General features: G+C 44.6%; 1 protein-coding gene across 10 annotated transcripts in view; it reads right to left on the bottom strand.

Moving 5' to 3' along the window:
• Nucleotides 1–15,918, bottom strand: part of LOC106576161 (DENN domain-containing protein 5B) — a 107,829-nt gene that overhangs the window by 20,059 nt on the left and 71,852 nt on the right. For all 10 annotated transcript variants that reach the window (XM_045699780.1, XM_045699782.1, XM_045699781.1 and 7 more), the window contains 5 exons: nt 14,381–15,065; nt 7,817–8,004; nt 4,674–5,249; nt 1,950–2,181; nt 330–480 (listed from right to left, as the gene is read on the bottom strand). In XM_045699780.1, coding sequence (XP_045555736.1) covers nt 330–480; nt 1,950–2,181; nt 4,674–5,249; nt 7,817–8,004; nt 14,381–15,065 — 1,832 coding nt within the window. The remainder of the gene's footprint in view (nt 1–329; nt 481–1,949; nt 2,182–4,673; nt 5,250–7,816; nt 8,005–14,380; nt 15,066–15,918) is intronic.

Below are 15,918 nucleotides of genomic sequence, written 5' to 3'. Positions count from 1 at the left end.
TTGAGTGTATGTAAACTTCAGACCCACTGGGAATGTAATGAAAGAATTAAAAGCTGAAATAAATCATTCTCTACTGTTATTCTGACATTTCACATTCTTAGAATAAAGTGGTGATCCTAACTGACCTAAAGCAGGGAATTTTCCTTGGATTAAATGTCAGGAATTGTGAAAAACTGAGTTTAAATGCATTTGGCTAAGGTGTATGTAAACTTCCGACTTTAACTGTATTACGTTCATATAGCCGTTCTATGTTCAAAACATTTTAAAAAAAATCCCAGAAACAATGCCCGTCTTTGGTTGGCTCTTCGGTAATGGCATCATATACTCACTTGTTATTGGTGGGTCCGACTGAGAGCACGTCAGACTGCAGCTTGGGGAAGAAGCCTTGTTCATATTTGCCCTGTCCAATCTTCATATCCAAGAGGTGGGGGTGGATGGCTGTGTGGTCAATCTTCAGCAGCCGCTGTTCGATGGCCTGGGCTGGAGAGGGAGATCAAATCAAGAGAGGGAGATTTGAGTATTGCCTTCTTTTGGTATAACCAATTACTTGAGAATAAATGTACTACAATGCTAGAACTAAACCTTTGAGTTCACTTTGAATGAAGAGACACACACACACACACGCGCACACACGCGCACACACCCCAATAAGCTGCCACTCTTGTGCTCCTCTACACAAAGCTTAGCAGGACATCAAAGCATTGTGTTTGTTCAATTCATCTCACTGCTTGCTCTGTCTTTCTCGGTCTCTCTTTCGGTCTTTCTGTTTGCTCTCCAAACCTACCTCATTCTCGAACCATTTCCTTTCTTTCTTTAACGAACACAAGGTAGAGAGAACAGACGCAGTACACCTCAACCCGAACCAACAGGCACCTGTCAATTAACCCCTGCTCGCGGTGATAAACACCGCATCTGTTGGTGAGGTCATTTTTTACATGGCAGATATGAGCTTTTTTTTGTCTACCAAAACCCTCTGAATTTATCTTCCAATCGCAGTCCTCTGTTTGTCAGACAGGAGAGAGAGGAGCACCGGAGCGACATTAAGCAGAATAAAATAGTTTATTTTGTGTGTGTAATTGGGGAACTGCACACGCCACCACCTCTGAAAGAGCTCTCTCTGAACAATTAGGCTTTTACAGCATTAAAATCTGCCAATGTCGGACCCTGTGAATTGACTTCTCGTATACCTGTAGTGCGCACGCGCAACACACACAATTCATTGTCGTCTGTGAGAGTGTCTGGTCAGGTCTTTTTTTAAGCTTAATTAGAACTCATTTGGCTTGCCCTTGTTAAGTCTCGGATTGCTGCTGCGTAGGCAAAAGGAAGTGAGGAAGCCAGACTCAGTGGGGTAGGGGAGGCAGGGGTGTTTTGGGGGAAGCGTGTGTGTGTGTGAGAGAGAGAGAGAGAGAAAAAGAGCGTGAAGGAAAGAAAGAAATAGAGCGTAGAAGAATGAGCTTTGTGAGGTGAGGCTTTCTTTGAGACAAAGACAAATTGGCAGAAAAGGCAAAGGGGAGCACCTGCTGAGTGGAGAGAAGTCTGCTGTTTCTAATAAACACATTAAATAGAGGTCAAGAGGGGGAAGATGATGATGAGACGGAAAGTAATAGGATGGATGTGCAAAGAGATGGATTTAAAGTGAGTCCTGTGTGACCTCTTAAAGCATCGTTGGTATGCCAGCCAGGCAGACAGACTGACAGACAGCAGTCATCTACAGCATGCTGATCAGACAGACAGCACAGAGAGCACATTCTCATTCAAGCCCAATCTTTCAATTAGTCCCTCTCCTCTACCCATATTTCTCTGTTAACTACCAAAAACTCATATAAACGACTATAGACTTGTCCTTCAATTCCACCTGTCCCTCTCAGTCTCTCTCTCGCGCCCCCACACCCCCCCACCACTCCCACCCACCCGCCCCTTTCCCCACTCATCACTCTCTTCGGACTCACCTGACTCCTTGAGGATGGTGCACCTCTGGTAGTTGGAGGACCGCAGACTTGGGGCTCTAACGTTGTACAGACGAGCTTTATCGATGCGTCCGTCGAACACGCGGAGCAGCAGCTCCTTCTCCTCCCATTGGGACATGATCTTGTTGTCGATGAAGGTGGCAAACATCTGGGTCTCGATGAAGTGGGACAGGAAGGGCAGGTAGGGCTCCGGCTGGTCAGACAGGAAGGATGCCTGGAGAGAGGGGAGATATGTTAGTACAGACACAGATACATTAAAATGCATGCACTCGCAGGGAAAGACATGAAGACAAATACTAGTAGGTAGGGAAAGATACAAATGTAATTACAAAATGATATACCAATTTTTTTTATTACAAAATAAAATTACCAAATACCATAAAGATTAATGTATCAAAATAAACTACAAAATACTTGTCTTTTGAAATGTATTTCATAAAAAATACATGTATTTTGTATTTATAAATACATTTACTTGCTATGACTGTGTTATGTTGTTTATCTACCTTAGTTGAATGCACTGACTGTAAGTCCCCCTGGATAAGAGTGTCTTCTAAATGACCAACATGTAAATGTAAAAATGAACCTAAATGAACTGCAAAGCACACTGGGTATTATTATTGGCCTTGTTTCGGGGAGGAGTTCCTTAAAAGGCATGCTGTGAAATTGTTAATGTTTTCCATACACATGCACGTTTAGAAGACACTTATCACACCATAGTACCAATCAAATTACAGCTCTCAAAAGTATCTTGTTACAAAATACAGTGCCTTTAGAAAGTATTCAGACTGTTTGACATTTCCACATTGTGTAGTTCAGCCTTAATCTAAAATTGATTAAATCGTTTTTCCCCCTCATCAATCGACACACAATACCACATAATGACAAAGTAAAAACAGGGTAGAGATTTTTGCTAATAAAATTCATACAAAACTGAAATGACATTGACATAAGTATTCTGACCGTTCACTCAGTACTTTGAAGCACCTTTGGCAGCTACGACAGCCTCGAGTATTCTGGCGTATCACGCTACAAGCTTGGCACACCTGTATTTGGAGAGTCTCTCCCATTCTTCTCCACAGACCTCTGTCAGGTTGGATGGGGAGCGTTGCTGCACAGCTATTTTCAGGTCTCTCCCGAGATGTTAGATCGGGTTCAAGTCTGGGCTCTGGCTGGGAAACTCAAGGACATTCAGAGACTTGTCCTAAAGCCACTCCTGCGTTGTATTGGCTGTATGCTTAGGGTCATTGTCCTGTTGGAAGGTAAACCTTCACCCCAGTCTGAGGTCCTTAATGCTCTAGTGCAGGTTTTCATTAAGGATCTCTGTACTTTTCTCCGTTCATCTTCCCTCGATCCTGAATAGTCTCCCAGGCCCTGCCGCTGAAAAAAATCCCCACAGCAGGATGCTGCCACCACCAAGCTTCACCATAGGTATGGTACCAGGTTTGCTCCAGACGTGACGCTTGGCAGTCAGGCCAATATTGTTTATCATGGTCAGTGTCTTTAGGTGCCTTTTGGAAATCTCTAAGCGGGCTGTCATGTGCCTTTAACTGAGGAATGGTGTCCGTCTGGCCTGATTGCTGGAGTGCTGCAAAGATGGTTGTCCTTCTGGAAGGTTCTCCCATCCTCAGAGGAACTCTGGAGCTCTGTCAGAGTGACCATCGGGTTCTTGGTCACACCCCTGACCAAGGCCCTTCTCCCCCGATTACCCAGTTTGGCCGGGTGGCCATTTCTAGGAAGAGAGTCTTGGTGGTTCCATTTAAGAATGATGAGGCCACTTTGTTCCTGGGGACTTTCAATGCTGCAGAGTTGTTTTGGTACCCTTCTCCAGATCTGTACCTCAACACAATCCTGTCTCTACGGACAATTCCTTCGACCTCATGGCTTGGTTTTTATCTGACATGCACTGTCAACTGTCGGACCTTAAATAGACAGGTGTGTGCCTTTCCAAATCATGTCCAATTAACTGAATGTGGACTCCAATCAAGTTGTAGAAATATCTCAAGGATGAACAATGGAAACAGGATGCACCTGGGCTCAATTGTGAGTCTCATAGCAAAGGGTCTGAATACTTAAGCTATTTCAGTTTTTTTTATTTTTAATACACCCGTTTTCACATTATCATTATGGGGTATTGTGTGTAGATTGCTGAGAATTTTTATTTACTTAATCCATTTTAGAATAAGGCTGTAACGTAACCAAATGGAAAAAGTCAAGGGGTCTGAATACTTTCTGAAGGCATTGTACATTGGAGTCCAGTTCAGCCCAGTGTAATACAAATGACTAAATACTAAGAAGTAACTGAAATACATATTTCAAATAAATGTAGCAGAAATACTGCCCATCTCTGGGTGCACAGCACGTAGCATAAACACACACCAACCAACTCTGTTATCTGGCTGTTTGATGATATGAATGTATTTCCCCAGTGATTTTATAAATGCAAACATTGTTATTGCCGATACCGTGTCTTAACAGCTCCAGCTGTGTTCGTCTGACTTATTTATCAAGTGGAATATTTTTATAGTGGACGGGTTTCAGGAAAGAATTGAATCTAGCATCTCACAAACATGGTAATGCTCCAGTGGACTTCTACTATCACACAACACAGGCCTCAATAAACAGCACGTTACATAAAGGTAAACAGGTGTGTGTGTGTGTGTGTGTGTGTGTGTGTGTGTGTGTGTGTGTGTCAACCCATCTCACCTTATCAAAGTTGTGCATCTGCTCTCGGTTGGTGAGCCAGGACTCCAGGTCCGGAGCGCTCTGGATGACGAAGGCCTCATAGTCCGCGAACATCGTGGTAAACCTGCTAGCGAACACCTCCCTCAGCTGTACATTCAGCTTAGCGTTCCTCAGCTCCTCCTCTTCGACTGCCGTCCTCCCCCCCTGGGCCTCTCCCTCACCCCCTACCCCCCTCAGGGCTTCCACACGGACCCCCGTTCTCTTAGCCAGAGCCTGGAGTCTTTCCAGAGTAGCGTTCCCTTGGAGAAGCTCCAACACGGCTAACTGCTCCCCTCCTAGGTTCCCATTCCTCCCATCGTCCTCTAGCTCCCTCAGGGCCTGTTGGCTCTTCAGACCAGGGTGACGGGTAGAGACGGACCCAGGGGTGGTGGTGGAGGTGGGGACAGAGGTTGGAGGAGCGCCCCCGACTGGGGATATGCCGTAGCGGAGGAGGACTTCGCTGAGCTCCTGGATTAACTCTGGTTTGTTAGGGAACTGGGGGAAGTCTTCAGGCAGCTCGATACAGTGGTTGTCAATGTCCACAAAGCACAGGTTAGCCTGTTAGGAGAGAGAGGTTTGGAATAACATGGAAGTTTATACAACAATTATAGCATAGCTATTGTTCAATGAATAGATACTCAGAGGGGTGTGTTGGGGTTGGGGACAGGACATGGACAGATTGAGTATTGGGTAAGTGATTGACACTATAAAGAGATTGTCAGTATTAAACCCAAAACACCAGTCTCAACATCAACAGTAAAGAGGTGACTCAGGGATGCTGGCCTTCTAGGTAGAGTTGCATAGAAAAAGCCATATCTCAGACTGGCCAATAAAAATAAAAGATTAAGATGGGCAAAAGGACACAGACACTGGACAGAGGACCTCTGCCGAGAAGGCAAGCATCCCGGAGTCGGCTCTTTGCTGTTGACGTTGAGGCTGGTGTTTTGCGGTTACCATTTAATGAAGCTGCCAGTTGAGCACTTGTGAGGCATCTGTTTCTCAAACTAGACACTAAAGTACTTGTCCTCTTGCTCAGTTGTGCACCAGGGCCTCCCACTCCTCTTTATATTCTGGTTAGAGCCAGTTTGCGCTGTTCTGTGAAGGGAGTAGTACACAGCGTTGTACGAGATCTTCAGTTTCTTGGCAATTTCTCACATGGAAGCCTTCATCCTCAGAACAATAATAGACTGATGAGTTTCAGAAGAAAGGTCTTTGTTTCTGGCCATTTTGAGCCTGTAATCGAACCCACAAATGGTGATGTTCCAGATATTCAACTAGTCTAAAGAAGGCCAATTTTATTGCTTCTTTAAATCAGCACAACAGTTTTCAGCAGTGTGCTAACATAATTGCAAAAGGGTTTTCTAATGATCAATTAGCCTTTTAAAATTATAAACTTGAATTAGCTAACACAACGTGCCATTGGAACACAGGAGTGATGGTTGCTGATAACAAGCCTCTGTATGCCTATGTAGATATTCCATAAAAAATCTGCCGTTTCCAGCTACAATACTCATTTACATCATTAACAATGTCTACACTGTATTTCTGATCAATTTGATGTTATTTTTATGGACAAAAAAAATGTGCTTTTCTTTCAAAAACAAGGACATTTCTAAGTGACCCCACACTTTTGAACGGTATACACATGCGGTGTTATAGCGTATACTTCCAGGCTCTACTGTCCCTGTGAGAGGATGGCTAGGAGTTACTGTACACCTGAATACATGACATTAGCATTTACTGTCTGGCATCTGAAACGCTGGGTTTACCACCAATTGACAATAGTTTTATAACAGCATTTGCTAGGTTCCAGATGTGAATTTCAAAACTCAACATTTTCTTCTCCATGAATTTCTGGGTCCAGGTTTGACTCATGTGCATTGCTCTGTGAGGGCTGCATCAGCCATCTGTGCACAGATCTGACCTGACGTGGATTGGCTTAACGGAGGTTTATTTAGGTAGTGGAGAAGACCGCAGGCCATCCGTCTGATTTACGAGATGCGGAAAATGGAGCACGCACCCCGCTGGGTGATTGTACAGGCACACAATGTTTGGCCTAGTTTCAGGTTAAAAGCCATTGGTTCCTCTTTTGCATTAAAAAGAAAGGATGGAGGATCAAGAGGGACAAACTGATATTAAACTGTTGGTATTCATGAGTGTATGTATGTGCATGTACTTGTTTGCTATTTGCTATGCAAACATGACTAATATGATTAGGAGATGAATTACCGTTCTGCCATTTGAAATGGAAAATTAGATTCATTCTTTCTACAGAGGCAGGGTTCAAAAAGGCAAGTATTTCATTCATTCACATCCTCTCTCTTTTACTTCCTCTCTATGATCCTTCCCTTCTTTCCATTTGCTTTCAGCCCGTCTTTCATCCCTCCATTTCTAGGTCATCCTCCTCACTTCAAAGAATCATTCAGAAATAGAGATATTTCTAAATTAAAACATTTGGCACCGTGTGATCTTTAGGGGAGGATCCGGAGGAACACAAAAAGGGCAGAAAATTGGATTGTGAGGAGGAGGCAGGAGCAGCACCAGGGAACGCCGTCGGATGCTGCGCCGACTCGGATAATTAGCATCCATACGGAATGGGCCAGATTAATGAGCGGTGGGAGTGGGAGGGAGCGAAGGAGGGAGAGCCCTGAAGCTGGGAATCTCTTTGGGATGTTCCAGACCATTAGGAGTCTTATCTTGTCCCCACACACACATGCTGTGCACCGAGGGTTCCATCACTTTCACTGTCTGAGGAGGTCGCTCGAGCCTTTCCAGAGAAACATCAGTTCGAGTTCCTTCTACACAGGAACAATAGGGGTCTATGCAAACACATTGGGCTGTAAGTGATAAAACCAATAGAAGTATCTCCAATAGACTAAAATAAACTTTCAATAGACGTTCCTCTACAATAAGAGTCTGAAAGCTGCATTTCAACTTCCCGCTCAGTCTGAATAGGAGCCAGGTATTCGGTCTGTGTGCGTGGGAGGCACCTTGTGGAGAGTCAGGGTTGGATGGCATTGGACAGTGTGCATTCAGCAACAATGAGCCCTTACTGTAACTGCCTATTGCATGAGACACACACTTACAAATAACAAACAGACCCAGTCTCACATACAGACACATACCTCCTGCGGCAGCTCTAGTTTGGAGCGGTCGGTGCCCTCTTTGGACTGCAGGCCCATGAGGTAGGGCACGGGGGCATCCAGGAAGTGCAGCAGTGAGGCGGGTAGGATGGGCACGTAGACATGCTGCCACTGGAACGGGAAGAGCAGGGTGGTGATGCCCTCCGCAACTGTCATCAACCGCTGGTAGTCTGGAGAGAGGTAGGGTGAGGGAAGGAGGGGGGAGAGGTGGAGGAAAAGGAGGGATGGAGTGATTAGAAAGGTGGAGGGGGGAGGGGCAATACAAGGGAGATGTTAGAGAGGGAGGAGAGAAGAAGAAGCAGAGAATAACTTTAAAATCAACAGATCGAAATTGAATCTGTGGGCAATATGGGATGAGAGAAATTCTGTTTTGATGGATTCAATTTAAATCCCCATTCTCTCTGTGTGTGTGTGTGTGTGTGTGTGTGTGCAGTACATGTGTGTGTGTTGGCCCGCAATGTCTCCTGTTCCCGATTATAGATTAGGACCAGTGGTCTCACCCTGGCTTTGGTATTGAGTTCAGGAGTTCCATCATCAGATATGAATAAAATGATCAGACCGTAAGCCTGACTGACCGCCATAATAAATCAACGGCAGGCTACACCAATTTATCCACGCAACCCCTCTCCCTCTACCCTTTTCTCCATCCCTCACTCGCTTTCACTCTCTCCCGCACTCTCTCCGCTGCTCAGGCTCACAGGTTCTGTGTACTTTCATTCAAAATGCATTACACTTTTCAAGGTCGACAAAGCATTAAAACAAAGACCTAGCCAATTTACATTCTACAAGAGAACTAGGGGACCTAGCATCTTTATATTGCGCGTGTGTGGGAGACTGTGTGTGAGAGACTGTGTGCGTGCATCTACCTTGCCTCAAAGTCTGTCTGCAAGTGACCATCTTGCCATAAATACACACAGACCAACGCATGTGTCCCACAGATGGACGTACAAACACTAATTTACCCTCTCTCTATTCCCAAATCGACCCCCCCACCCCCCCCATACACATATAAGCTCTCAGGTCAGGGAAAGACAGCTAAGTGCATTGGACAATACACTGGACTATACACTGCACACACAATATATTCCAATACAGAGCATTGATCCAGACTGGCGACGTCTTCTCTCTGTTCCTGAAACCAATGGTCGGTTACTGTGTATTAGACAGAGTAGCTGTAAGGATCCAGATGCTCTTTCAAAGAGCTGAAAACAGCTCCACTTTAGCATCTCCTCCTCTTGGTCTCACGAGCAACTAATCATACTAATAACACACTAACGCTGTGCAGAGAGCACACCAGACCTGGCCATTAATCAGTGTGTGTGTGTGTGTGTGTGTGTGTGTGCACTGCAGGAGCACCTGTGTGTGTGTCCATTAGCCACTGTCTGCGCCTCAAATCCTCAATTTTGAGGCCTGGCTACAAACCAGTCATTAGGAACAGAACAGGGGTGTTGCAGTTGGAATTGTAATGATGTTATACATCTGAACAGGGGAATAACTTACTCCACCTGCCATCCTGCCTCCCATGGAGATGATTAGTAATGATGGAGAGAAGGAGGGGGTCCGGTGTGAAAAGGGGTATGTGTAGGGAGAGGGGTATCTGTAGGGGCTCGTAATTACAGGACATTTATGGAGAAAACTGATAGATAGGAGTAATAATACCCTCATAAAAGACTTGCACCACAGGACACGCAGAACGAGGGTCATGTAGAGACTCTGTGAAAGTGTGGTTTGAGGATCATAGTAACGCATTATATGATTGGATCCCAGATAAGAAAAGGGAGACAGAAAAATGAGATGAAGACCAACACACAGAGAAAGTGTGGTAGCGAAAGAGCGAGACGGAGTGAGAAAGAGTGGGAGAAACCGAGAGAAAGACAGAACTAAAAGGAGAGTGTGAGAGTTGCTGAGTAAACTTTCTAGCTTATCTGTGGTGCACTGCACACCCACACACACGTACAATAACACACTGACCGTATACAAGACAAACCCTCAAACTGCAATACTCAATTATGTATGAGGGGAAACCTAGAAGAGCTGCAGATAACTTGGGACTTTTACTTGACTTTACTTAAGCAATGCATAAAATAAAGGAAACTACACAGCAAACTAATACCCATGTATTTATATTGCATAAATGCACCAATTTGCCCTTCAGCTTCTAGTCTACCAAAGAAAGGCTTGCAATAATTTTACCGGTAACTACTTCAAAGTGCTGCCAACATGCCCTTTTGGCATTCCCTGCGGGAAACCAGTGTGAACAGAGCAATAGAACCACAACAAGGAACATAAGAGAAAAAAACCGAGGATAACCTAGTTTATAACCAAATATACTCTCACAAGCCTCTGCATGTTGAGGGTTTTAACTTGACACAGCCTGCTCTGTGATGCAGAGAAAGATAGAGTGATTCTCATTAAAGGATGAGTCACAGTACTTTACTCGTGTCTCAGCAACTCTATCCCTACTTTCCTTCCTCTCTCATCCACTGTTATGATCATATTATGTGAAGATAAGTTTAGCCCCTACATGAATATGAATACTCTGCGTCTCGACAGACTTCATTAATACATAATCCTTGCTGATTTGACACCAGCTCTTCCAAATTTAATATTCAACCCGTCACAGATGTGAGACTCCAGTTTTCCCCAACACGAAAAACATCAAAAGCACCCTGCAAAGGCTCATGGGGGAATAATATTATTTTCTCTGTCCGATGTTGACCTCAGCTGAACTACATGGGGGGGTTATTTCAGGCAGAGATTATGCGAGAATGTTCAACTCTATTTCACAGGGCCATTAAACTTTCACAACACCCTCCAATACTGCTTTCCAATGGAGGGTGTTGTGTCAAATATTGTATGTTATTGCTTGATAAGTAGGGGAATGCATTGAATTGTCATCATCTGCAAACGACCAATACAGATACAGTTGACCACAACGCTGCGGAGGCCAAGTGGAAAATGCGAACGGAAGAGACAAAGATCGGCATCTGTGTTTCAAGGCTGAACACATGACATGAGGCAACTCATAGTGAAACTGTCATTGGGACTGGTCCCTATCACACAGTCTCAGAAGGGAAGAGACAAGCCAACAATGGTTAACCTGTTGGGGCTAGGGGGCAGTATTTTCACGGCTGGATAAAAAAACGTACCCGATTTAATCTGGTTACTAATCCTACCCAGTAACTGGAATATGCATATACTTATTATATATGGATAGAAAACACCCTAAAGTTTCTAAAACTGTTTGAATGGTGTCTGTGAGTATAACAGAACTCATTTGGCAGGCAAAACCCTGAGACATTTTCTGACAGGAAGTGGATACCTGATGTGTTGAATGACCTTTAAGCCTATGCCATTGAAACACACAGGGGTTGATTAATGTTTTGGCACTTCCTATTGCTTCCACTAGATGTCACCAGCCTTTACAAAGTGTTTTGAGTCTTTTACTGTGAGATCTGACCGAACAAGAGCCATGGAACGGTGATGGCCAATTAGACTCTGGCGCGCGAGTTCATGTTAGGTACCCTCGTTCCAATACGTTATAAAAGAGAATGCATTCGTCCACCTTGAATATTATTCATGTTCTGGTTAAAAAGGCACTAATGATTTATGCTATACAACGTTTGACATGTTTGAACGAACGTAAATATATTTTTTCCCCTCGTTCATGACGAGAAGTCCGGCTGGCTTAGATCATGTGCTAACAACACGGAGCTTTTTGGATATAAATGATGAGCTTTTTTGAACAAAACTACATTCGTTATGGACCTGGGATTCCTGGAAGTGACATCTGATGAAGAGAATCAAAGGTAATGGATTATTTACATAGTATTTTCGATTTTAGATCTCTCCAACATGGCCGTTTGTCTGTATAGCAAAGCATATTTTTCTGGGCGCAGTGCTCAGATTATTGCAAAGTGTGATTTTCCAGTAAGGTTATTTTTAAATCTGGCAAGTTGATTGCGTTCAAGAGATGTAAATCTATAATTCTTTAAATGACAATATAATATTTTACCAATGTTTTCTAATTTTAATTATTTAATTTGTGGTGCTGACTTGACTGCCGGTTATTGGAGGGAAACGATTTCCTCAACATCAATGCCATAGTAAAACGCTGTTTTTGGATATAAATATGAACTTGATAGAACTAAAAATTGTCTAACATAATGTCCTAGGAGTGTCATCTGATGGAGATTGTAAAAGGTTAGTGCATCATTTTAGCTGGTTTTATGGTTTGGTGACGCCTGTCTTTGAATTGACAAAACATTACACACAGCTATTGTCAATGTACATAATCTAACTTTATGCTTTCGCCGTAAAACCTTTTTGAAATCGGACAACGTGGTTAGATTAAGGAGATGTTTATCTTTCAAAGGGTGTAAGATAGTTGTATGTTTGAAAAATTTGAATTTTGACATTTATTTGGTTTCAAATTTGCCGCTCTTGAAATGCACCTGCTGTTGATAGGGTGCACCACGGGTGGCACGCTAGCGTCCCACATAGCCCCAAGAAGTTAACAACAGAAACCAGGTCCGCTCATTTTCATACTAACAGTATGCTTTTGATCAACCACCTTATTGCGCGCTCTGACTGACTAAGTCTCTCTGGATGAATGCAGGGAATTTTCTGCTATTGAAATCCTTGGGCAGGCCGCCTAAGCGTTTTTTTCTGGTCGCCTAAAGCTCGGGATGGAAAAGCGCTTTCAGTGTCAACTTAAACCAGATATAATGTATGTTTAGGAAATATTGGAACTATATATTTTTTATTCTATAATCTTTGAGAACTAACGATCACCAAAATAAAAGTCAGTTAGAATTGAGCTTTAAAATAGCTTTAAAAACAGCAACCTTTCTCTCAACTGCATGTCAAAATGCTAAGCTCCATGGAGAAATGTTTAGACCTGTAGGAAATTTGCTTAAAAATGGCAAAGTCTCTCTACACCGCCAAGAAGAGGCCTCAAAATTTTGCTCTAAAACTGTGCTCCTGGAATGACTAAAATATAAATGACTGATTAATCATCTTATTAATTACATCTCAGACCCTCACGCTCCACAGAGCTGCAGGATTAGACTAAACGCCTGCTTGTCACTTCCTTCCCGTGTCTCGGCCAATGAGTGAGCGAGGATCATGGTAGGCACTGGGCAGGTTCCATCTGTTGTGATTTCATTGGTTGTTGATGGATCATATAAGACAATGAGGACATATGGCCAAACTTGTCATATTAACACACATACTGCATCCTATTCACAATATTGTGCACTAGTTTTGACCAGAGCCCAATGTACCCTGGTCAAAGGTAGTCCACAATATAGGGAATAGGGTGCATTGGGACCCATCCACAGAACATTTTATAGATGCAGTTTCCGTGCATCAACCATTCCATCAAATTGCCTCCAGGCAAATCAAGCACAGTGTTTTTATTATAGAGAAATTAGAATGCCTTTTAGCAGCCGCGTCGCAGGGTAGGAGCTAAATGGGATGCCGCCAACGCTTCGCCGTGAAAAATGAGGAACGTTAAAATGTTCTTGAAATGTTTTTCATTCGGAAAAATTGGTTTTTAATTATTTTGTTTCAGGAGCGATTCCCTCTGACAGTTGGTTTGATAAATTAAACATGGAAGATCATTTCTCAAAGGATAGATGAGTGAGGATGGATGGGAGCGAAGGGGTGGATGAAGATGAGTGGTAGGAGGAGGGAGAGGCCCGTCTGTCGTTTTCTCTCAAGCAGACAGAAATGGAATGGTGCTAGTAACAGTGGAGGAGTCTCTTTATTTGACTGCCATCAACTCAACTAATGAACTCCCATGCATTACAGATCATTACATTAGAGACATTAAACTCCAACCAACTCTAAAACAAAACAAGAACCACTTAATGGAAACTCACAACCCATTCATTCATTAGGTGAGACTACTTTCCACTCCAAAGGACGTCAGTGGACCAGAACCACCCAATCAAACATTCAACACACAAGAAGCTCTCACAATGTCTCTTTGTCTGCAACAGTCTTAAGACAATCAGATAACAGCATCCTGTAGTTGAGTCTACTGTAATCTACAGTGAAGTCTATGGCAGATACAGTCAGTCTTGGCCTGACGTCTACAGACCACAGTCTGTCTGGTCGTTGGCCCTTTGACTGACCACGCTTCCTAATCCCAGCCACTACCCTGCTGCTGTCCAGTCAGTCAACCCGCATAGCTCCAGTCCCAGGGAGATGAACAGCTCTCTACCCCACCCAGATTACAGTAGTCTAATCCTAAACTAATTTGGGCCAGGGAGTCAAGGACAGGCCTGGACCACAGATTACACCCCAGCCGGTTATGTTCCATTGGCTCCAGCTGAGGGGGATGTGTTGAGGAATAGGGAGGAATGACTTATCCAACCATCCCCCAACCTGGTATCTGTCATCACCATACCACCTGGCTGGAGAAGCAACTCCCACTCAACAACCTGCTGCCAACGAATGTAGAGGCAGAGAGGAGTGTGTGTGTGTGTGTGTGTGTGTGTGTGTGTGTGTGTGTGTGTGTGTGTAATAAGCACCCCTTACCCTGTGAGTAGAGCAGAATCTGCATCTCCAGCAGGGTACAGTTGAACAGCTGCACCAGGTTCTCTACCCCCAGCAGAGTGAAGGTCTGGCCCAGAGGGAAGTCAGCCAGAGGCAGCTCCCCAGGCCCAGGACGCTGACACACGATGGGCTCGTACACCCCGTGGAACTTCAGCGAGCGCCCCGGAGGGGGCAGGGGCACCTCGTACAGGATGTTGTGCACGTAGCTCTCCAGGGGGAGGGGCGGGGGCGCGGCGGCTGCGACGGCCCGGTGCACCTGGGACAGGAAACGGCGGCAGGCGTGCATGAAGGGCATGGGCGTGATCAGACACAACGCCTTGGAGACGTAGAGCGTGTCCCGCGACGCGTCGTAGCCGCCGCACGCCGCCGACCGGCACGAGGATGAAGATGGAGAATCTGCTTCGTCGAGGCTGCTAGCCAGAGAGTCCATACTGGAGGAAGAGGAGGAAGAGGAGGAGGGGGTGGCGGAGGAAGGGTTCTCGGCCTGGTGCATCTGGTAGAGGGTCTGCATGGCCGAGCAGATCTGAGGCGACGTCACCTCCTCGTAGAAGGTGTGGACGAAGCCGTAAGTGCGAGAGCCGTCCTCCCGCGTGATCAGGAAGGAGTGGAACTGGGGCTCGCGGCTGTCTGCCTGTGTCCTGAACGACAGGCCTTTGGGCATACAGAGCTACGGAGAGAGAGGGGGAGAGGGACAATAATAATGACGATTATTAATGTGGTATTAATAATTGAGATAGTTGACAGAATCAATGCAGAGGCCTTACATCAGAAACGACTGAGACTGCATGTACCAGAATGTGTTGGTGTGTGTACATCTGCATTTTGAATGTGTGTGTGTGTGTGTGTGTGTGTGTGTGTGTGTGTGTGTGTGTGTGCGTCGCGACCCTAATCAAGTCAACATAATCTGCTTTGATAGCAGACCAGTCAGCAACATAGCAGCCAGCATGAAATAAAATAAGGTTGATTATCTCCATTATGTTGATTTGCAGAGCTGAGCACAAAATTAATCATCAAACACACACACACACATTAACCCCTGTCGCTAACACAGATAAACAGGCCTGTAGTTGGCCAATGTTCTGTTTGGAATGGATTATAAAAGTGGTGAGGGAATTATGGTTTCAACTGATCACTACTGACAAGATAAATCACTCCCACACTACCTCAATCTGTCTGTTCTGTGTGGAAACCGAGAGGCAAATGAAAAACATCCGAAATGCTGCATTTTCTCCCCAGAAATGAGATTCTATACGCTTCCAAATCAAATCCTTCTTATCCCAAGAAATATCATGAAACCATATGGATCAAGGAGAAAATATTCCTCCCTGGAAGAGAGGGAGTGAGTTCAAACCTACGTTGAAGATAAGGATAAGACAACGGGATTCTAATATCCCTTTGCAACAATGGGGCCATCTGTGCTAATGAGCAATGGAGCTGGTCCCAGATTTGTCGTCTTAACCTGCACATTTTCGACCTACTGCCGGTTGAAACTGGGGATCAAAACCGGCAATCAAAATCAG

Source organism: Salmo salar, chromosome ssa17 (assembly GCF_905237065.1).
Source record: "Salmo salar chromosome ssa17, Ssal_v3.1, whole genome shotgun sequence".
Taxonomy (NCBI): Eukaryota; Metazoa; Chordata; class Actinopteri; order Salmoniformes; family Salmonidae; genus Salmo; species Salmo salar.
Note: the sequence above shows the minus strand (reverse complement) of the source record. Positions and strands in the feature narration are given on the sequence as shown.